At 43.8% G+C, this 24,470-nt stretch overlaps 1 protein-coding gene and 1 long non-coding RNA gene across 3 annotated transcripts in view; one reads left to right on the forward strand and one right to left on the reverse strand.

Moving 5' to 3' along the window:
- LOC309362094 overlaps positions 1-24,470 on the reverse strand; it is a 255,680-nt gene that overhangs the window by 179,785 nt on the left and 51,425 nt on the right. The gene's annotated exons all lie outside the window — the stretch shown is intronic.
- On the forward strand, positions 1,400-17,716 carry GPR174 (G protein-coupled receptor 174). Of its 2 annotated transcripts, none has more exons than XM_081897210.1 (2): positions 1,400-1,877; positions 14,207-17,716. In XM_081897210.1, the coding sequence occupies exon 2, from the start codon at positions 14,777-14,779 to the stop codon at positions 15,794-15,796; it is 1,020 nt and encodes a 339-aa protein (XP_081753336.1). In that variant the 5' UTR covers positions 1,400-1,877; positions 14,207-14,776; the 3' UTR covers positions 15,797-17,716. The 2 variants fall into 2 exon arrangements, with proteins under 2 accessions (XP_081753336.1, XP_081753335.1); XM_081897209.1 differs by lacking the exon at positions 1,400-1,877 and adding an exon at positions 6,774-7,746.

The following is a 24,470-nucleotide window of genomic DNA, read 5'->3' on the forward strand; positions in this document are numbered from 1 at the left end:
AAATCATATATCAAACAGATGGAAAGCTCTTTAATCTGAGCAGGCTGAAAGCAAAGAGTAAGGTTACCATAACTTCCATTATAGAGCTTCAGTATGCTGATGACAACATAATGTGTGCACACTCAGAGGATAATCTCCAAAGTATCCTAAATATCTTTGCAGAAGCTTATGAAAAGCATGGCCTATCACTCAACATCCAAAAAACCAAAGTGCTGCACCAACAAACACAAAACAACCCCTCTGCCGTGCCACAAATCCAACACATTGAAAAGTGCCAATCACTTCTACCTGGGCAGTTATCTTTCCACAAGGGCTGACATAGATGCCAAAATCCAGCAATGCCTGAGCTCTGCGATTGCAGCTTTCTCCTGATTGAAGTGCTGAGTGTTTCAGGAAAAGGACATTCAGAGGGAAACCAAAATGCTTGTTTACAAAGCTATTGTACTACCAACCTTACTGTATGCGTGTGAAACATGGACCACTAATAAACACCATCTCCAGCTCCTTGAAAGATTCCATCAATGATATCTCCCAAAAATTTTACACTTGGGAAGACAGGCGAACTAATACCAGTGTACTGGAAGAAGCAAAGATCACCAGTATTGAAGCAATGATTCTACAACATCAACTTCGTTGGACTGGTCATGTTGTTCGGATGCCTGATTATTGCCTCCCAAAGCAACTACTCTATTCCTAACTTAAAAATGGAAATGCTGGTGGTCAACAAAATAGGCTTAAACACTGTCTCAACTCTTTAAAAATGTAGTATAAACACTGACAACTAGGGAACACTGGCCTGCGAGTGCTCCAATTGGAGAACAGCCTTTACCAAAGGTGTCAAAATCAAAATGTTTCAAATCAAAATGTTTTATTCGGCTTTACGCCCATCATGAAACACACACAACAACAAAAAATATATAAAACAGCGGACTTGTACAAACCACAAATAATATAACACAATTCACAACTCACAAGGGCAGATATTAGCCATTCATAAGAAAAGATTAAGATTAAGATTAAAAATTTTAGGCACTACATTAAAATCAATATCTGATGTCATTATAGAAAATTCTTATAACTATCAATAATCAGCTAACATTCCGTTCCGTCTCTTGTACGAGAGGACGGCTGTTAGGAATTTGGCAACCTGTAGGGTAATATAAGGATCCACATCTTGAAGAACCCAGGCAAGCTGTAGGTCTACTGGTTTGTCAGCCATAGGCTGGATTATGGAGTTTAGTATACTAGCACGGGCTGAACTGTACAAAGGGCAGATAAACATAACATGATGTAGAGATTCAGATGTTTTCATTTCATAAGCACACATTGAAGAGACTTGGCCCTTAGTGAATCTATGTCTCAGCACATTTGATGGAAAGACATTGAACCTAACAAAGGTGTCATGGACTTTGAAGACTCTTGAACTCAGGACAAAAGGGAGAAATGAGCTAAATGAGCTAGAAGACATGTTTGGCAAACCCTCACATCAATCAGCTGCTGCCTGGAAACCTATGTCCCCATGGTGGAAGGATGTGTGCATCCAGAATTGGCCTCCACAGTCACTAACGGACTCACTGTTAAGATCATGTTCATGGAAGACTCGGCTACGAGTGATCGCCAAAGAAGAAGAGGAAGAAGCTCCAAATCTGCTTGTCAGCCACTGTCAGAAAAGGAAGCTGAACTAGATGGGCCCCCTGTGGCCTGATCAAGCTGATCCTTGGCTCCTTTTGTTACATTCTTATGGGAGGAGGGAGGTGAAAGCTTGGGAAAGAGACACCTCCAAGGGACAGGTGGAAGACCACCTTCCTGATGCAGAAGAAGCACTAGCTTTCTGGGGCCTTGAGATTTGGGTCAGTATATAGCACAACACACCCCAGGTAAGTTAGAAAAGCAGGAGGGGGAGCCCAAATCAAGCCCAGGCATTCAGCCTTCCCTCCCCCCAAAAAACCCATAACACCATCAACAATTTAAAGCAATTTAGAAAGAGGGAGTAAAAGCAAGCTTTTAGTGTTTATATGTAGAAAGAAGGCCTTTCAAAGGCCAGCAGGAATAAGCGGCATTGTCAGACATGCCAAGATGTTAAAAGCCCCAGTTCCTTCAGTCTCAAGACTCTGATTAAGGTGTATTAAGTAATCAGCCGGCACAAACCACAAAGGATGAGAAAGAGCCATTATGTTACTTGCAAGCATAGCTCCTCGAATGTCTCTCTCCCCTCCACCCACAATCTCTTAGGTCATCTCAAAACAACAGCATTTGTATCTCCTCTCCTAGACTGTGGGGTTTTTAAAGCAGAATTAAGTGAGACCTTCAAACCAGGGGAGGAATTCAACATCCCCTTGTTTGTGCAAGCATTTAATCTTGCCAGGCAAAATGATTATATCTCTCCTTCCTCTGCACACTGTGCTGGCGGGGGGGGGGGGGAGGTTTTCCTGAGCCACACAGGGCCAATTGTGTAATGGGGTGGGGGGAGGGGGGAAACCCCGTTTGTTCAGGAGGAAGTTCTTGAGCAGGCTTTAACTTACGGAGTAGATTAGGTAAATCCTGTCCAGTGCTGCAGTGAGGAAGTCCTGCCAACTATGCACCCTTATCAGAATACTCCAATCCACTACCTTTCCTCTAGTTTTTTAGTTCCCCCTTTACATCAGTCAACATTCCATGCTCAATAATAATAATAATAATAATATTTTTTTATTTATACCCCGCCCTCCCCAGCCAAGGCCAGGCTCAGAACGGCTTACAAGCAATAATAAAAACAAGATGAATGATTACAACTTAAAAACAAAAATAGAATACAACATTAAAATAATGGAACATTAAAATATTAAAATGTAGCCTCATCGCAGGAGGAGAAGGAAAAGAAAAAAGAAAGAGAGGGAGGGAATCAAATTGGCTCCAAGCCAAAGACCAGGCGGGACAACTCTGTCTTACAGGCCCTGCGGAAAGAAATCAGATCCTGCAGGACCCTGGTCTCATGAGGCAGAGCGTTCCACCCGGCCGGAGCCAGAGTTGAAAAGGCCCTGGCTCTGGTTGAAGCCAATCTAACTTCCTTAGGGCCTGGGACCACTAGGGTGTTGTTATTTATGGACCTTGAGGCTCTCTGTGGGGCATACCAGGAGAGGCGGTTCCGTAGGTACGAGGGTCCTAGGCCGTGAAGGGCTTTAAAGGTCAAAAGCAGACCTTAAATCTGACCATATACTCCACCAGGAGCCAGTGCAGCTGGAAAAGCACTGGGTGAATATGCTCCCATGGCAGAGACCCCGTGAGGAGCCTCGCTGCAGCATTCTGTACCCGCTGGAGTTTCTGGGACAGCTTCAAGAGCAGCCCCGCATAGAGCAAATTACAGTAGTCAAGCCTGGAGATGACCGTCGCATGGATCACTGTGGCCAGGTCGGGGAGGGAAAGGTAAGGGACCAACTGCTTGATGCGGCGAAGGTGGAAAAATGTTGCCTTGGCTGTTGCTGTAACTTGCGCCTCCATGGAAAGGGAGGTGTCAAGGATTACACCCAAACTCTTAACGGAAGGCAATGGCACTAATTGGGCCCCCGCAAGAGAAGGGAGTTGGTCCCTCATCCCCATGCCATCCCGACCTAGCCATAGGACCTCTGTCTTCGAAGGATTTAGTTTCAATCGGCTCCCACAAAACCATCCAGCCACAGCTTCCAAGCATCTGGTCAGTGTGTTCGGGGCCGAGTCTGTGTGGCCATCCATCAGCAGATAGAGCTGAGTGTGATCAGCATATTGGTGACAGCCCAGCCCAAACCTCCGGATAATCTGGGCAAGGGGGCGCATAAAGATGTTAAAAAGCATCAGGGAGAGAATTGCACCCTGCGGCACTCCACACACCAAGGAGTGGCACAACGACATTTCCCTCCCTAGTGCCACCCTCTGTCCCCGACCAGAGATAAAAGAGCACAACCAGTTACAAGCTATGACCTGTATCCCCACGTCTGCGAGGCGGTGGCCCAGAAGATCATGATCGACCATGTCAAAGGCTGCTGACAAATCTAAAAGGATCAGCAGTCCTGACCCGCCTCGATCCAGTTGTCTACGGAGATCATCTGTTAGGGCAACCACAGCCGTCTCGGCCCCAGAACCAGGACGGAAACTGGACTGAAATGGATCTAATGCCGATGTTTCCTCCAGAAACCTACCAAGCTGTTCAGCAACCGCTCTCTCAATTACCTTACCCAGGTATGGAAGATTTGAAACTGGGCGGTAATTGGATAGGTCTAAGGGATCTAATGAAGTTTTCTTTAAGAGTAGACACACCACTGCTTCCTTCAGTTCCCCTGGGAATGTCCCCGTGTCAAGGGACAAATTGATAATTTCAACCAGGAGGGTCCGCGCAACATCTGGACACTCCCTAATCAGCCAAGATGGGCACGGATCAAGGAGGCAGGTGGTGGGCCTACCAACTTGGAGGAATCTATCCACATCAGTAGGGAGTATCTGATCAAAATGGTCCAACACTGGACCTGAAGTCAGTCGAGGGGCCTCCAGTTCAGTCATTGTATCTAAATTGGCAGGGAGGTCACGGCGGAGCAACAGGACTTTCTCCACAAAAAAGCTCGTGAATGCCTCACAGCTGTGGGTCGAATTTGTGCTTAAATTTGGTTGTCCTCCTAAGGACGTTATTGACCTAATTATTCTAAAAAGTTGTGCCAGGCGAGAGCTGCAAAGTAAGATTTCTTAGCAGCTTCCATAGCCATCTCATAGGCTTTCATAAGCATCCTATAAGATGTTCTTGAGGCTCCGTCACGAGTCCGTCGCCATACTCGCTCTAGCCGTCTGAGATCCCGCTTCATTTTCCGGAGCTCCTCAGTAAACCAAGGTGCCCGGTTTCACAGAGGGTGCTTAGGCACGATCTCATCAATGGCTGCCAAAAGCTGGTTATTCCAGTCCTAAACAAGGTCATCAAATGAGTCGCCAGGAGGAGCAGGGTTCCGCAAGGCTTGTCGGAATCTATCAGGATCCATCAGTTTTCGCAGACGAGCCCAAATAGGTTCGCCACCCGAGCCGGGGAGGAGCGGGAAGTCAATCTTGGCTTTCAGAGCATAGTGATCAGACCATGGCACTTCCACAGCGGGGAGCATGATCACATCTATGCCAGCCCCAAAGATCAGATCCAGCGTGTGGCCTGCTTGATGAGTGGGGCCCAAAACAAACTGGTAGAGCCCTAGTGTTGCCATGGAATTCACTAGGTCCAGAGCCTGTGAGGAGGGAGCGGCATCGGCATGGACGTTGAAGTCTCCCAAAACCAGTAGGTTTGGGAACTCCAAGGCCCAGCCCGCCACCACCTCCAGCAGGTCTGACAGGGTGGCTGCAGGTGTGCTGGGTGGTTGGTACACCAGCCAGACAGCCAAGCTCTCCTTGGTGCCCCACACGAGACCAAAACATTCAGTGCCAGAGATCGCCGGTGATGGCAGAGCTCTGAAACAGCAATCCTCCCGGAATAACAACGCTACTCCTCTCCCCCGACCCACAGTCTGCGATTGATGGAGGACAGAGAAACCTGGGGGTGTTATCTCATGTAGGGAGACTACTTCGCCTTCCCGTACCCAGGTCTCCGTCATGCAAGCCAGGTCAATCCCCTGCGAGACAAAAAAGTCATGCATGGTGGCGGTTTTGTTGCCTATGGACCTGGCATTGCACAGCACCAATGACGGAGGTGTGTAATCCTTGCTCTCCCTACCCTCATCCCTTGGGATGGGGCGTAGATTGGAAGGGGTTCGAGGATCACTGCATCTCGAAACCCTTCGCCGATAGAGATATCTAGCCCCACCGCCATTCCTCCCTAGCCCTTCAATTGTGGAAATCCCAAATCCCATACTAGCCTCCCCAATAGATGGGCGACATCCCCTCAATAACAAGTCATCCTTGGGCCAGGACTCCTGGGTCAAAATGGTATGGGAAAGAGGTGGAGGTCTGATAGGGTAAGTATCCCTAGAAGATAAAACCCAACCAACCGCACCCCAAGCGGGGGGGACAGTCCCATGGTGTTTCATTAACTGTCAATCCCCCTCTCCCTCCTGGGTTAATTGGAGGGTTGTTGGTTCTATCTGTGGCTGTGGAAGTATAAATGAGGTATGTGTTATAAAATGTGGATCACTGGCCAACAAAGAGCCAGCTTCGAATTCGAAAGATCTGCCCATCCTGTCTCGCCAGGAGTACAGTAGAGAAGGCTGATCATTCTGATAAGTTTTTGGAACATTAGGCAAAGGTCCAGATGTAGATTTGGTGCTGGATATCTCCAATTCCTCATCTAATTTGGTGTCGTTTGAAAAGGGAACAGGGAGTTGCACTGATGTCTTTCTATGGGATAAAGAGCTGTTGGACGTCTTTAAATATTTCCTGTTTAACTAAGTCTCCAAGTGCTAGAGTTTTCTTCAAAAAGAAAAAGAAGAAGCAAAAATAGACAGGGAGAGGGGGCATACCTCAAGTCTGTACGCAGTCTCTTGTCTTCGAGGCCCTTCCAGCGTTATGGGGGGAAATGTCTATTGAAAAAGGAAAAGAGCTCTTAAAAATACATTAAAAATTATGTCCCCGAATAAATACATGGTGGTATGATAATCCTATGCAGGTGAGGGGATGTATGAGGTGTGTAACCTGGGAGGAGGGGCAGCAAGTGCTGAAATTGGGAACACGGGAGACACACTATATACCATGATCACAGTGAAGCAAAAGCACAGAATAATTTGCATAAGGACCTTTTATGATCTTTAGGGCTGTATTCTGTTGTGGCACATATGCAGACAGGTATTTTATGAAATAAGGTAAGATGACAACAAAACACTAGAATTTGCCAATTTTGGTTGGTGTCCCCCACTTCCCCCCAAAGAAACCCAACAAAATTTGGCTGGATTTAATACTTTGGCCCATCACAAATTCAACTATGTCAGCATTTCATCACTTTATATGCAAAAAGTTATAGCTCTGTGGTAGAGCTCATGCTTTGCATGCAGCTGGTCACAGGTCCTATCCCTGGCATCTCCAGGTAGGGCTGAGAAAGACCTACCTGGAGTAGGTCTTTCTGAAATGCCTTAGAGCAGCTGCCAGTCAGTGTAGACAATACTAAGCTAAATGGACCAATGATTTGTTTTTGGTATAAGGCAAATTTCTATGCTCATTCAACTGAATGTGAAGACACAGGTGTAACTGGCATAGCTGCTAGTCAGTGCTTTGTTTTCAAATGCTAACCACATGCTACTGTGGGTAAAAGGTACCCACTTGCTATGGGGTGTATCTGCTTATCTTTCTGGCATACCAAGCTGCACAGATTAAAAACAAAAAATGACACCGTTTGCTACCACAAAACCAGCCCTGACTCAGGACCACTCAAAATACAATTGAGAAGAAAAGCACCTATCTATATATAGAAACAGTAACTTTCCACCTCCACCATGAGGAATGAGCTGAACGGCAAAGGTTGTTCAAATGCTGTTTGATGCTCTCTGCTGAAATAGCCTTCTCCCAACATCAATCACAAGGTGTGCTGCCTACTGGAAAAAGTCAATGCGCCATGTGCTGACTGCACGATGTTTGCAAAAGCCTTTCGGAAGCACATTGCGAGTTATACCGGGGCTTCTGTTCAACCAAATGCTCTTTGAACGCCTTGCATACTTCCAGTTTTGTTTTCTATATTAAGCTGGAGGCCAGAAAGTGGCGGCAACCTTCTTTGTCGGGTGACTTGTATACAGTATCAGGCACTTGCAGAATTCATCTGAAGTTAGGAGGCAATTTGCAACGGTAGGATTCTCATTCTTTCTATTGTTTTTAGTTATCTAGCTGCTGATTTTTTCTCATAAGAAGTTGACAATGAATTTGATCTTAACTGTAAGTTAGTTGTTATAGAACTTTTGCCCTGGAGATGAAAGAAAATGTTTATTGGTTTTTATTTAAAATATTTAAAATATTTGCAAATGGAATGAATGGGTAGAGGAATGGATTATATATACAGCTTGCTCCAATGTCTGCAGATGTACAGTCTTTAGAAAGGGAAAACTGAATGTTAAATGTTGTCCCTTTTAAAAAGGAATTTTACATATTCGCAAACCAAGAGGAATTTTCAAAATGACATAAACAGATAAGTACTGAGAGATCAAAAGCAGATTCATCTTGAAGTGAAGATTAGAAAAATTGTATTATCAAATCCACACTGTCTGTTTTAATTCCATCAATATTATGATTTTTCAATACCATTTAGTGATTTCTGATACTTGGTAAAGCAATTTGCCCTTAGAAAAGTACCTACCCATTTGGAAGAATGTAGAATTATGATAATCATTTTATTTTATTGTCCTAGCTAGAATTTTCTGCTTCCACCCTTGATCTCAGCCTGCTTTGGATGCAATATTATTGCTGCCTTTGTTCCTACAGCATCTCTGAATGAAGGGAAACCATGCATAAAAAGAAAAGAGGGGCACACAATATTTCGGCAACAACTTTAGACCATAGCCTCCGCACAGAGATCACAATTGAGACACACATGTCCATTAAAGTGGTACTCTGTAGATGTTTTGGACTATCGTTTCGATCAACCCCAGCTCTGTAAACCAATTTGAAGTTCTATTACAATTAAGCATAATGTTGTAAAATAAAGAAAATAATCTGCAGGACATGAGGCTGGCAGTGGCTGCATGAAAGCATCCATGTGGCAGTCATGATGTGTAAAAGGTCCTTATATCGCCTCATGTGCTCATCAGTTACATTTATAGCCTATCTTTCCTCTAGGGAACTCAAAGCAGTTCACCCACCCACCTGATTTTTATTACCATAGTGGCCCTGTGTGGTACGTTAGGCACAGAGGTAGTAACTTACCTAAAATGCTTCAGTGAACTTCATGACTGAGTAGGGATATGTGAAGAAGGGCCTTTGAGCTGCTTCTTTTTTTCATGTAGAATGCCCCAGGTTCATCTCCCAAGTATGGTTGGGAGTGTCTCCTGTCTGAAACCTTGGAGAGCCACTTCCAGCCAACGTCAACAGCACTGAGCTAGATGGATCAATGGAGACTTAAACAGCTTCCTATGTTCCTAAACTGGGCTTCGCTAATCTAAGCACTAGACCAGACCACACTCAAGCCTCAGTTCTGCACATCAGTGTCAGTAGTCACTGTGGCTGTGTACTACCAGGCTGAAGGTAACAGGGTGCATTTCAGCAGTTGCAAAGAGAGACTTTTCCATGTGCCCTCTGCTGTGTGGAGCACTGCCACTGAGAAGGGCCAAGGCTCAATGAAGCTCACTGATAAAGCAGTTGCTTTCCATGCAGAAGGTCCCAGGCTCACAACTCCGGGTAGTATTTGAAAAGGACCCTGAAGCCCTGGGGAACAGCAGTCAGTCAGTGTTGGCAATACTGAGTTAGACTTTCTATAAAGCAGTTTCCTGGTCCTAAGTCTCCTAAGAGTAGCTGAACAGTAGAGCATCTGCTTTACATGCAGAATCTCCAGGTAGGGCTGGGAGATGGTCTGACTTAGCATTGGACATCTTCCTGTGTCTTCTTTATAGCTGCCTCACAGGGGCTGTAAATGTTTAAAGCACTCTCTTGTGCTAGGTCTTTAAAATAGAAATAAAAAATTAAATACCCCATCACAGTTCTTGGGGGGGGGGGGTTCACAAAAGCTGCCAGGCATTGTGTGGGTTAATATGAGGAATCATTCAGAAAACGCAGGCTTTATAAGCAGCAGGCTTTGAGATCCTCTGCACATATTTTTGTATGTGATTTTGGTGTGCCAGATAGGCCACCTGAGATCCAGGGGGAAGATGAAGTATATTCAGCACTCACACAAAATAATAATTCCCAGAATTCTAGGAGTTATAATTTTGTGTGAATGCTGAATATATTGTCTTCGGTTTTTCTAGCTAGTCCCAGCTCCTTCACAGTAATACAAGTTCCTACAATCCTTAGGGGGTAAAGTCTTGGCAATTAAGCAAGTTTGAAGTAGGTTTAAGTTGTAATATGAAGACAGGCACATCCCCAATAATGCTCTAACTTGCAGAAACGTCATGAGGAACAGGCTTCAGAGTGCTTTGTAAAATAAAGGAGCAATCTGGTTAAAAGCTGGATATCATAGAATCACCATATTGGAAGAAACTATCTTGCTTATTGTGCACTTGTTAAAGGCAACCCATCTCTATCTTCAAGCCTGTTCTTTCACAGGAGGCTTCACCTTGGGTTCACCTCTGTATGTTAAGAGAGAAATAACCATGAATTATTAAGCCACCATCCTTTAGTGACTCATGGAACAAGCAGCTATAAATTATGAGTTTGTCTTATTTTCTTTCTTTTTCTTTTTTTCTTTAAGGGCCAAACTGCTCTCATCTCCCTGATTCTGTTAAACTCTAACTGGCAAATGTCAATACCCATTTGGCAAGATGGCATACACAAAAAATGTGCATTACAGTCAGGTATTATATATACTTGGTGGCAAATATGTGGAGGTTTGACTTAAGTAGAAAGCAAAGAGTGGAGGAGGGGGAGGTTATGTAGAAGACTCTTAGCAAATGGGTGCAGGAAGTAGAACTTGAAAGAAACCCATAAATAAAAATCCCCCTTACATACTTTTTATAGCACATTGCTGGTTTTTCCATTGTCTCGCAGACTAAAATGCCCACATTTATTTTTAACTTCAGGCAACACTGCTTGAAATTTCCAGGCTGCCAGTTAAGTATGGTGGTAAGAAGATGGTTACTCAGACTGCATAAGACATAGGGATGGTTCACGCTTGTGAGCTTAGCCCATCAGATGTCAAGGAAATAAACAACTACAGTGGTGCCTCGGGTTACATATGCTTCAGGTTACAGACGCATCAGGTTACAGACTCTGCTAACCCAGAAATAGTACCTCCGATTAAGAACTTTGCTTCAGGTTGAGAACAGAAATCACGCAGCAGCGCAGTGGCAGCGGGAGGCCCCGTTAGCTAAAGTGGTGCTTCAGGTGAAGAACAGTTTCAGATTAAGAACGGTCCTCCAGAACGAATTACGGTAAGTTCTTAACCTCAGGTACCACTGTACCTGACTTTTAGGAAATATCTGAAGGCAGCTCTGTTTAGGGATGTTTTTAATGTTTGATGTTTTATCGTGTTTTTAATATTCTGTTGGGAGCTGCCTAGAGTGGCTGGGGAGACCCGGCCAGATGGGCGAGGTATAAGTAATTACTACTACTACTACAGTGGTACCTCACTTAATTCGTTCCGGAGGTCCGTTCTTAACCTGAAACTGTTCTTAACCTGAAGCACCACTTTAGCTAATGGGGCCTCCTGCTGCTGCCGTGCTGCTGCTGCACGATTTCTGTTCTCATCCTGAAGCAAAGTTCTTAACCCGAGGTACTATTTTTGGGTTAGCGGAGTCTGTAACCTGAAGCGTATGTAACCTAAAGCATATGTAACCAAGGTACCACTGTACTACTACTTTGGTTGGTTGCTTCACAGTGTGCTGAAGTGGTTAGAGTATTGGACTAGGGCAGGGGTCAGCAAACTTTTTCAGCAGGGGGCTGGTCCCCTGCCCTTCAGACCTCGTGGGGGGGCCAGACTATATTTTGAAGGGGGGTAAAGAATGAATTCCTATGCCCCACAAATAACACAGAGATGCATTATTTTTTTTAAAAAAAGCACACATTCTACTCATGTAAAAACACCAGGCAGGCCCCATAAATAACCCAGAGATGCATTTTAAATTAAAGGACACATTCTACTCATGTAAAAACACACTGATTCCTGGACTGCCCGCGGGCCGGATTTAGAAGGTGATTGGGCTGGATCTGGCGCTTGGGCCTTAGTTTGCCTATCCATGGACTAGGGCCTGGGAGACTAGGTTTCAAACCCTCACTCAGCTATGAAGCAAACTGGGTGACCTTGCACTGTCAGTCTAACCAGGGTGGAACATTCATGGTGCCAAAGCAGAGGAGACACATGCCGCCCCCACAAATAAAAAGGGGACACAGAATTGCATTAAAATGTTCATATGCTCATAGACAGGCATAGATTTTTTAAAAATACATGCTAAAGATTAAATCTTTTTTTAGGTCTGTGGACACATTTGGATTTTGGAGTGACTACTACTCACTCTGTTAACTTCCCTCCCCTTGATCAACACCCCCTTCCACAAAGGAGTTTGGCTTATTAGATGGTGTTCCCCACTATATGGAGTTCCCAGGAATGTAGCCCCCACATAAGTGGGGAGTCACCTGTACTCACCTCCTGCAAAGCCATGGGGCCAAACTCTGGGTTGACTGGGGCGGTGACGTTAAAGGCTTGCATCCTAATCAGATCTGACCCATCTGTGCCAAAGTTCTGGTCCATCTCTACAGGTCTGGTTGGCCAGTTGTCTCATGGGCTAGTTCCCAGATGTTGCCAGTATTCTGTGGTTACAGAATTTAGGCCTGGTCTACAGGTACATAAAATCTTGTAATGGCAAAATGGACTATGTACCATAGCAGGTGGAGACTCACATATTTGAATGTTCTCTTAACATAATGTATTGTAAACTACACTGTGATCCTAAGACAAAGGGCAGTATAAAAATTTAACAACAACAACAAATGAACAAAAATGCTTTCCTGTAAATAGAAAATCATCACAACAGCCAGTCCCTTTCCCTCAGATGTCATAGGTTTTCAGCTTGCTGGGAGATTTCATTTTTGTTTTAACAATGAGGAGTATTCAAGGCGTGAAGGGCCCTACAAGGCATCTTGGACTTCATTTCTGCTTAGCAGTCTGTGTGTCACAGGAGACAAGAGGCTGTTTTTAAAACATGGTTTAACATTAAGTAATGTGCATTATCCATCACTATCAAATCCATGTTAAGTGTATACATTTTGTTACTAATAGCACTGGACTATAAAACATTCTATGCTGTTAAGGCAGCAATATATCATGTATTCTGACTTGTGCAATAACGCAGAATAAGAAATACAGCCAGATTGTATTTATGCTGTGCAGGATTGATCAAATGGAGGGCAAAGCTTCCCTGAATTTTCATTACCGTGTCCGGAAGACACAGTTCTGTTTATGTAAGCTGTATTTCATTTCATCGCTCCAAATCCCGTACCTTCACTTATACTAATTTGAAATGTTCCTGGAGTTTACAAAAAGTCAATAAACGTCGGGGGGGGGGAATCGAAGGAAATCCTGCTTTTCTGAATCTGTCCTGAGGAACAAAGTGAGCTGTGAAAGACCCATGAAAGCCAACAAGACTTTGGCCAAGCTCAGCAATGAGTATCATGAGCACAACATGTCATTAACTTAATGTGTGGTTGTTGGCACATTTGATTGGTGGTGCTTCTTTGTATTGGATGAAGGAAACCACATGCCATTGGTGGGTGGTGCCAAATGCAAAAATGGGTGGACCATTGGATGGGACTCTTACGTTTGTCAAGCTGGCTACATTCCAGCCACGCAAAAGTTAGACATTTCTATAAGCCAGTTTGAATCACTAATAGATAACAATCCCCTGCCTTTCCAAATCTTTCTATCCATGAAAGCAAAGGGCACTGTCACAGTTCAATAACACATTTCAGCCAGGCAAAGGGACTTGAGGAGAGTGCAGAGCAAGGCTGGTGAAAGTGTAGCATGCATGGGGAGAAGGAATATGGGAAGAGTACCAAGGGCTGAATAAAGAGACCGAGAGGGTGACTTCTTGGTCACAGGCCACAGGTTCTTCACCCCATTGTAGTCTTGGAAGTGGATAACCACTTCTGCATTGACTGTGTAAGACACTTCTGCTTGGAGATCTGCACTGGTTACTGATTTGTTTCCAGGCCAAGTTCTAGGTGTTTTTATTAGTATATAAAGCCCTTACTGGCTTGGGATGGGAATCACCTCACCCCATATGTGCCCACTCAACAGCTTCAATCTGCAGAACTGGCACTTTTACAGATGCCACATGATACTTATTCACACTTGTAAGAAAAGCACTTACACTTTGGAACTCCCTGCCTAGTGACATCAGGCAGGCAGGTGCCTTCACTGCATTCCTTCCAGTGCCTTCTTAGAACATTTTTCTTTAGGACAGCTTCCCAGCCATGTAGATGCTGATTTAAATCTCTTTGCTGCGGGTTCTATTTATAAAGTTGATTTTAATTACTTGTTTTTAGCTGTTTTCAATTATAATTTTAATATTTCTTGGAAACAGCTTAGAGGTGTTGTTACATATATAGATACTGTTAAGTGAAATAATAATAAAAAAGAGTAATACATTTTGTGTGTTTTCTTCAGCTGTAGGTGTAGAGTTATCATTTGCGGCAGAGCTCCAGCCACAAGGTGCCTTTTGAGGGTGTCACTCAAAGTCAAATAGAAGATCATTTCATTACAGTAGCTGCAACACTTCAGATGATACTTGCTTCAGTCTGACTCATCACCATGCACAGCTTTGGTGCATCCAGATGGGAAACCACCCTCTCCCTTGATGTAAAATTCATTTGAGAAAGGACATGGACATGAGTTTGTTATCTGTTTCTATCAAAATCCAATGGATGTCATGGCCAATGAAAAGACCAACTCCTAAATATGATAAAAGTAGCTGAAGAAGGCCCTATACATAAATCTCTAAGATTTGGAGAAACAAATCCTAGGAAGCCTCCAAAAGAATCTTCTTAAGATTTCTGGAATACATTTTTTACATTGGAGAGAATGCCAAGAAAACAGACAATTCATGGATTCCACATCTGCAGCTTCTCCGGTTGCCTTATATCCTCATTTCCTTTTCACAAGGTTTCAAGGGGGGTAAATCTTTAGGTGGTTACCTTACATTTCCACCAGCGTCTCTGCTCCCTCCTGAAAAGCACCATGGTGGCTGATGGCCCGGATTGCAATGGGGAGAACGATTTCTCAAAGCGTTTCTATGCAGTCATGTACACAATCATCTTGGTTCCTGGGCTGATTGGGAACATTTTAGCCCTCTGGGTATTTTATGGGTACATGAAAGAAACAAAGCGGGCTGTGATTTTTATGATCAACCTTGCGATTGCAGACTTGGCACAAGTTTTGTCTTTGCCGCTGAGGATTTTCTACTACCTGTCAGAAAGTTGGCACCTTGGGAAGGAACTGTGCATGTTTTGCTTCTACCTGAAATATGTCAACATGTATGCAAGCATCTACTTCTTGGTTTGCATCAGTGTGAGGCGGTTCTTATTCCTCATGTATCCCTTTAGGTTCAGCGACTGCAAACGCATCTACGATGTGTACGTTTGCATTGCTGGGTGGATTCTAGTCTGTGTTGGCTGCTTGCCTTTCCCCCTTCTACGACTCACCTCTAATGAGACACACATTAGTAATAAATGCTTTGTGGATCTCCCAGTAAAGGCTGTTGATGGTACCATCTCTATAGTAATGATGTCCTTTGGTGAACTAGTTGGATTTGTAACTCCTCTGCTGATCATCATCTATTGTTCGTGGAAGACCATCTTATCTCTAAAAGAAAAAAATTCAATTTCCCAAGACCTTGGAGAGAAACGGAAAGCTCTGAAGATGATCCTGACCTGTGCCGTGGTCTTTCTGATTTGCTTTGCACCTTACCACATCAGCTTCCCGTTGGATTACTTTGTGAAAGCCAACAAGATAAAAGACTGCTATGCCCGAAAAGTGATTTTGATATTCCACACGGTGGCCTTGTGCCTTGCCAGCTTAAACTCTTGTGCAGACCCTGTCATTTATTATTTTACCACAGATGAGTTCCGAAGACGGCTTTCAAGGCAAGATTTGCAGGACAGCATTCAGCTCCATAACACACGCTATGAAAATACAAATGGCCCAGAGCAGCAGACCTCACTTGGGTGTGTGGCAGAAAATCCAAGTCATACTGTTTGAAGTGGGTTAACCTGATTCTATGGGCTTAAAACCCTACTGGCGTGGCAAGGCAATGGTCTGGTCTCCTTTGCAATCTGTAGACTAGTTGGCTTTCATGCTTTGACCAATGGAACTTTTGTGTTTTGCCTGCACTTCCACTGATACTGCTGATTTTAAATAATATTCAAAATTATACCAACACTTGTATTTAATTGCATACTGGAACATTAGCATTTGACTAAATAGACATTTTTGCTTATCCAGAAATCACACAGTGCTGGTGCTTGGGGTCTTGCAAGGAGATATGGGATTGTATTCAACATAGCATTCAGCAGCTCGTTTCATTGGCTCAGTGATTTATTCTTGTGCAATGGAGCCCTATCCACCTCTTCTCCCCCTGCATGCCCCCTAAATCTATTCCTGGTATCCTCCCAGCCCTCCAGAGCAGATTTGGGTTTGGTATAGGGTACACATGAGGGGAGGAGGAAATAGCATTGTTCTAGTGCTAATTCTTACATAACTTTGATAGATACAACCCTAAACCCCATTATGCCCAATAGTCACTGGCTGACTTCTCCTCCATGAACTGCTTTAATCTTTTTTTAAAAAGCCATCTAAGGTAGTGGCCACCCTCACGTCCTATAGCAGTGAACTGCTGATATTCACTAGGAAATACTAGCTGGCTGCATTGGCAAGCAGTGCTGAGGAATGTTACAAAGTACTTTTAAAACTCACAGCTATCCATGGAGTCACGGGTTAATTCAGTGTTAAGGATGGCGATCTACCAGCTCCACCTGGTACGTAAGCTAAGACCCTACCTGCCTGTGCATTGTCTCACCACAGTGGTACATGCACTGGTTCTCTCCCACTTGGACTACTGCAATGTGCTCTACGTGGGGCTACCTTTGAAGGTGACTCAGAAACCACAACTAATCCAGAATGCGGCAGCTAGACTGGTGACTGGGAGCAGCCACCGAGACCATATAACACCAGTCCTGAAAGACCTACATTGGCTCCCAGTATGTTTCCGAGCACAATTCAAAGTGTTGGTGCTGACCTTTAAAGCCCTAAACAGTCAATATGTTGTTGTTGTTGTTGTTGTTGTTGTTGTTGTTGTTGTTGTTGTTGTTGTAAGTTCCATTAAGTTCTCTGCAACATATTTCAGGGTAAAAATGTATGTAAATCCGTACACACAGCAGTATAATGTTAAGAGCCTTTGTTGTTTGCGATTACGGTACTTTTTATACCTCATAATACACAACAAGATTACCAACACGCTTATTAGAGATTAGTTGCATCTGCATTCATGATTTAGAATGTGGACCCATTTCACTGTTTACAACAATGGGATATGGAGCTTGCAGTCCTCCAAGTTTTGTTGGACTACGGCTCCCATCATCCCTGGCCACTGGCTGTGCTAGCTGAGGCTGATGGGAACTGGGTTCCAACAACATCCGAAGTTGCCAATGATTCCTCAGCTCTCAAGGGTGGCTTTGTGGCGTCCCCATGTGCTGGATCAGATGTAAGAACATACGAAGAGGCCTGGATCAGGCCATAAACCCACTGAGTCCAACAAACACTTCTTACTGTGGCCAAGCAGATGCCCATAGAATCTGGCTGGGGCTGGTGGGGATTCTATTCTGAACCATCTGGAGGACCCCAGACCCCCTTGGCAAAGGCTGTGTTAGAAGGATAGGTGTTCCTGAAAATAATCATGTATGTCCTGGAACATTGGTGCAAGTGGGAGAGGGGGATATGCTCTTCCTACTTTCCCCAAATGAAGTTTCATATTTGTTTGAGGGGTTGGTAGGTTGTTTTTCGTTGTTGTTTTTTGTACAAATACTGTGAACTGTTAATTTAATATGTTTGATGGAAGTAATTTATTTTTTAAAAGCATCTATTTTTTGTACTGTAATAAATTTGATCTGTGTAGTAATGCAATGCTGTAAAGTCTCAGTGAAATATAGTTTTAAAAGAATGGAGAGAGAGAGAGAGAGAGAGAGAGAGAGAGAGAGAGAGAGAGAGAGAGAGAGAGAGAAGCTATCTGGAACCTTAGGCCTTGGGCCAAATATGGCCCTCTGGGGTTCTCAATTTGGCTCTCAGGGCTTTTCCCAGACCACACCCCCTCCCACAGGCCATGCCCTCCTTTAACATTTTTGTCTACCTAGAATGCCTCCTTGAACTCTTGCTTGCCTAGAAGGAAGATGGAAAGATACTTGGTGTATGGGTGTGCATGTAGAAACCTTCAACTTTTGCAAAGTACAAAGGTAAGTGTCACATCGATTTTCCATCCACTTTTCCATCTAACACCACGCACCACTGGTATGTGACCTCTGGATGGCTGGCTGCCCACAAGAGCAACAGAGAACAATCTTCCATGTGACAACACTTCTAATATTTGATGAGTACCATTATGTCATCTCATGGTCTCTTTTCCAGCCTATAAAAATACCCAGCACTTGAAACCTTTCCTCATAGGGTTTGGTTTCCAAGGTGGAATAGAAATGTCTTAAGTGAATGAATAATAAAAAAAGAAAGTGTGCAGCTCAATATGCTACCTGATTGCTCACTAAGGAACAACACCGTTACACAGAGCCTGCTGGATCAGGCCAAGGGCACATCTAGTCCAGCATCCTGTTCTCACAGTGGCCAACCAGAAGCCCGCAAGAAGCACAGATGCAGGACCTGAGCATAACGCCTTCCACAATTTTCAGCAATTGGTATTTAGAAGCGTACTGTCTCTGAATTTGGAGGCAGGGCATAGCCAATATGACTAGTAGCCAGGGCTGGATTTAGGTTTAATGAGGCCCTAAGCTACTGAAGGAAATGGGGCTCTTTATATGTCCAGCTGTCCTTTGTCAACAACAAATTATCACTGTTTTTTGTTTTGAATATATGCTATATGGTAATTTATGGACCTAATAGGTATCTAAAGCCATTTGCACATAACAAAATATGTATTTTATCAAAGTAATTGTTGAACTTATCTTATATTTTGGAAATGTACATCCAGGTTTTTTTCCCTTTAATTTTTTGGGGTGCCCCAAGAGAGCTATAGCTAGTTTAGCTTATACGTAAATCCAGCACAGCTAGTAACTGTTGATAGCCTTTGGTCTAATCCTCCCAGACTCTCCAGGTGTCCCTATTTTCCAGGAACAGTCCTAGATTTACAGAAGCTGCCCCGGTTTCTGCTTTGATCCCAGAATGTCCTGCTTTTCCTTAGGATGTCCCTATTTTCACTGAAGAAATGTTAGAAGGTATGTCTTCTTTTGAAGCCACCACTGCCTTCTAAGGGATTGAGTTCCATAGTTTAACTTTGCGCTGCTTGAAGAAGTATTTTATCTGTCCTGAATCTTCGAACATTCAGCTTCTTTGGGTGTCTGCAGGTTTCAGTGTTTTATGAGGGGGCAAAAAGCCTTCTGCTATCTACTTTCTCCATGCCATGCATAATTTTATAAACTTGTATTATGCCCCCTCTGACCTGCTTCTTCTAAAATGTCCCAAATGCTGAATCCTTTCCTCATAGGGGAGTTGCTCCATCCCATTGAACATTTGGATTGCCCTTTTCTGAACTAATAATAATAATAATAATAATAATAATAATAATAATAATAGCCAACACAATAATAATTACCTATTATTATTATTATTATTATTATTATTATTATTATTATTATTATTATTATTATATTGTATCCAACTAAGTTTTACTCATGAACCTTAGTTATGTCTATCAATTTCAATGAGTGTACTGAGTAGGAATAGAAGTGGATATGATGTTGTTTCTTACCTACCCTTCAACATAAGATTCCAGGGTGGCTTACAATATGAAAATGCAAGGTTAAAATCAGTTTAGACAATCTACACTCAGAAGAATAGGGTGGGTTCAGATAGATAGATAGATAGATGATAGATAGATAGATAGATAGATAGATAGATAGATAGATAGATAGATAGATAGATATGGTGTCAAAGCTGGGCTTCAGCATATGTTGAAAGCTATACAATGAAGCTGCCAAATGGACCTCTGCGAGGAGGGAATTCTACTGCTTAGGGGCTGCTGCAAAAAAAGTCCTCTCCTGGGATGCCACCCCTCAAATTTCTGACAGTGGAGGAACGGCTGCTGGCCTTTATATCTGAGAGGTTTTCTGTGGTCTTCCAGATGTCTGAGGCTAAACCGTTTGGGGGTTTTCAAACAGTAATGTGAGCATTACTGGAAGGTATATTAATTGTTCAGCAACGATTCCCCGCCCCAGCTTACTACAACACCTAAGTCTGGGACAAAAAACACCTGTTTCAATCTGCCACAATGATGTCACAAATAGCTCTCGCTTCATTCTGCCAACACCTAGCTCCCTGCTGCCGCCCCAATAACAGTGAGCGGAAACCACAGTGTGAAATAAGAAAGAAAGAAAAAGTGAAAAGGAACACTGCTACAGGAAGCTCAGATGAAACATGCCACCTGAAGATGAAAAAAGGGAAAGAGGCAAAATGGAGCACACTGTGATGGCTCAGATAAGTGATAGATGCTGTGCATTACAAAAAAAAGGCAGTCGACCCAGCAAAGGCACCAGCCAGTCTGCTCGCTACACAGATGATTTTTTTTAGCCATCGGTTGCAGATATTTTAAATCCACCAGCACAACCCAAGGCTCAGACCTTTTAGGGATCCCATTGCATGTGCCTACCATGAGCAGGGTTTGCTCATAGATAGTGGATTGGGCTCTCCCCTTCTCTCAGCCTGCATGATGGGCCCCCAGATGTTTGGAAGAATTACTTTGTCACCAGAAATGACTGAACATATTGCAGAGGAATTGAGTGGCCTCTGGGGGGGGGGCCAAGCAATAATCTCCCTGTGCACAAGTAGGAGAAGATGGATCATGTCCTTCTGAAGAGGGCTTGTCCTCATGTCAGCACTAGCTTTCTTGATATGCTATCCCAGGGTTGTCAGGAGCTTACTACAGTGCTAATTACAGTTACAGTTGACAGGCAGCTGTATTAGCTCATCGTGTGATGCCTAAAAGCAGGGGTGGGGAACCTCTGCCCTTGGCCCTTCATAGAGTTCAGTTTGGCCCACAGTACAGTTTCTCCAAAACCACACCTGCCTGTCAATCAGCTGGTGCTGTTGGTGCTGCTTTATTGTAGTGAAGCAAACCCCTGCAGACAGCAGCAGAGGAAGCCGCTTGGGTGCCTGGGGCAGCGCCCAGGGGCAAGGTGAGCTGCCCATAGGGGTAGGGCACACCGTGGGGCCTCCGGAGTCTGCCGCCCTACAGCTGGGGGGTGGGCAGCGGGTGGACAGTGTGGACAGTGCAGAGCCTGCACGCGCCCAAGCCACTGCATCTCTCCCAGGAGAGACGCGTGGCTAAGGTGTACTGTAGGCCCCGCGGTGAGTGCCGCCCGGCATTTTGTCACCCCCCTGAGTGATGACATCCAGAGCAGCCCGCACCCACCGTACCCCCACTTCTTCTGCCCCTGCAGAGAGCAGAACTGAACCCTCCACTCATCAGCTAATGAGCATAGAATTCAATCCTGCTGGGTGCCAACACATTCCTGGTGTGGAATGTGCTGGTGAAACAGACCCCCTTACTGCCATACCTGTGGGTCAACTTCAGCAGGCAGGCAGGACCGCCCACCTAATCAGTCACCTGAACTCATTATGACATTGGGTGATTGATAGTTGGATGGCCCTGCTTACACACCTGTAAAAGGTATACAGAGGAAAAGCAGGTCCTACAATTGGGACTCGGTTTTGTTCCTAAGCCTCGCTGAAACACTTTTTGCACCAGTGTAGATTTACATAAATTTGTGCATAATATTAAGTTACGTGACATGTTTGGTTTCAAAGATCAACAAACATAGCTTTTTAGACCTAAATAATCCTTTATCCCACTCAGTTCTAATCTTTCCATCACTTCATTCCATCAGTTGGTGATCCGTGATTTGGACAAACTCGAAAAGAGGGGCCCTAGGACACAGGAAAATTTAACCAAGTCCCAACGTGCCTGCCTTAATGACTTGTCTAATGATACTAACATCATCATTAAACCAGCTGATAAAGGAGGAAGAACTGTACTGTCTGCTGCCGTGCTTGGAGCACCCTATTGTGACGTTTGGAGCACACATCTCACATTTGTAGGATATTGACTGTGGAAAGGCACTTTGCCTCCATTTCAGTGATCTTTGACTTGCCACTCCTACCATTCCTGTTCATGGAACATTTATTTGATTATTAGTTTGTGACTCCATGCACATATTATATGTCTTCTATATAAAACATGGCACACTGGTCCAAACAGATCTCTCAAACCTGTTCGCAATAATTGTGTGTGGAACAAGTCTTTGTGAACCAGAGTACATGTGATCATAAGTCTCCTTCTCAACTGGAAGTTGCATTTGTAGTCTTCCCAGAAGCATCTGGTTGGCCATTGCGAATAGTTGTAGATGCTGAAGCAGACAACCTTTTCACTCTGATTAGGCAGGGCTCTCTATTTTGTTTTTAACCAGTCTATTTTGATCTCCAAATGTATTATGCAATACTGGGTTTTCTTAGGACTAACATAGATTAGTGCACCTTCTGAGACCATTTCATAATGAGTGTGTTGCTTTCTGCACAATATTTCCTTTTAGAGTTAACTGTTTACCGCAAAAAAAGGTCTCATCTCAAAAGACCACAATGAAGGGTCGCTTATTCAGCAATTCTCAGTACTGATAATCTCCACTATTCCACACCCTTTTCATGGACCAGATTGCGAACCTCTGAAATAGACAATTGGTTGATAGATGGCACGCAACAATATTTAAGATTGGACAGTACAGGAGAACTGGTGCCTGTCAAATTCAAAGAGATGCCAAAAATACATATGTACTTTTGAAGTAAACCCCATTCAAAATTTAGCTTGGAAATCCAAATTTCACATTTCAGATTCTGAATGGCAAAGGAAAAAAGGTTGCCCAAATCCACAAGTAGGAGGCAACTCCATTGTTAGGAATTTGAAAAACTAAAAAAGCATTTCATTATAACCTTGAGCCTTCTGTCTGCAAAATAGGTACAGTAACATTATTATTTATTAGATTTATATACCTTCCTCCATCACAAGATCACAGAGCATTTCACAGACATTGCCCTCCCTCACAGAATTATAGGGATTGTGTAAATACCTTTAAACTACTTTAACTCTCTTTACTTAAACACAAGAGTGCCTGAGATATTTTCATAGAATTGTAGATTTAGAAAGGATACTGAGGGGCATCCAGCCCAACCCCCTGCAATGAAGCACTCCTGTCCTCCCCTCTCCCCAGCAAACATCACTTTTAGTGGTGAGGAAAATGTGTTTGTACAGTGGTTGGTAGAAAGGAAGTATAGAAGTAGCTCAGTGACTCAGGAAATTCTTATAAATGCAGAATGTGTTACCTACAAAAGTCAAGAGCTGCTAACTTGAAACCTTAAATAGGGGGATGTGGCCTGATTCATCCCCCACAAATATAAAAAGGACAAGTAAATTTAAACTCAAATTCGAGCAGGTCTGATGAGCTACTTGCAACAGACAGGCAAAATGGTTTGCAGCAAGGCTAGTTGAACTGGCCAGGGGTGTGTGTGATGGTTTCATGAACAAACTACGAAACCAAGAGAGATTGCTTTGAAGGAAGCGGTGTTAGAAAGAGCCATAGCTCAGTGGTAGAGCACATGCTTTGCACACAGAGGGTCCCAGGTTCAATCCCTGGCCTCTCCAGATAAGACTGACAATGGGGTGCTGCCCAAAATGCTGGAGAGCCTCTGCCAGTCAGGTCAGACCTGCCTGGGTGCCCTTCAGGTATTTTGGATCACAAACCCGTTTGCCATGGTGGCTGGTTGATTTAAGTTGCAGTCCAAAACCGCTGGAGCACCCCATGGTGGGATAAGGCTGTGCAGAACATGAGTTAATTGAATTTGGTATAAAAGGCTATTCCCCCTTCCTGCTGCAAGAACCTAACAATAAGAAATCCAGACTGCTTTTGGAATATTCTCTGCAAGTTGTTTGCTCCAGTTACTGTATGCCCAAGTGACCACAATGTGCATAAGAGGCTGGCTTGTCTTGGGCATGCAGCTTACCAGATGGCAGTCTGAAAAGTTTACATGTAAACTGTAGCCCTCCCAGTATTAATGGGCACAAATGGGTGTAAAAAGTCCGGATCTACACCAAATGTTATGAAGGTGATAAGCCTTCACTGCCCTTCCAAAAGGCATGATTCTGGATCATATGTTGCTTCCCTGGAGTATCAAACTTATTTCCAGATTAGTTGGTGTGAAGCATAAGCATGCTCTCATCAAGAACATTAAAAGGCTAGAAGGCTTAAAACTTGCTTGCCAACTTCGCCATCTAGTGGATAAGTGACATATCTATTTTGTAAGGGATAACAAGCACTAACTCAAGGCTGCATCCTTGAGAGTTTTGCAAGGAACAGTCTTGACATACAACAGGTGCAAATGTTAACATTCCAGTTCCAGCATGTGTATTTGTTTGCAGATGTCAGCTTTTGGAAAGGGAGTAAATACTTAGCTAATTTTTACCAACAAGCCACCACTTGTAGCAGTAGATACCTGTTCTTCCCCCACAACCATGGAGTACCTAAAGAAAAGGTTGTAGGTAAGAGGATCAAGTAATTAAAAAGTGCGGCACTTCTTGAGCACCTACTGATTGCGGAAAGACAAAGGTAGT

This window comes from Podarcis melisellensis, assembly GCF_964234715.1.
Source record: "Podarcis melisellensis genome assembly, chromosome: Z".
In the NCBI taxonomy this organism is placed as follows: Eukaryota; Metazoa; Chordata; class Lepidosauria; order Squamata; family Lacertidae; genus Podarcis; species Podarcis melisellensis.

What these genes read in the sequence shown, in the direction of transcription:
- GPR174 (XM_081897210.1), top strand. Translation starts at nt 14,777, where the DNA reads ATGGTGGCTGATGGCCCGGATTGCAATGGGGAGAACGATTTCTCAAAG.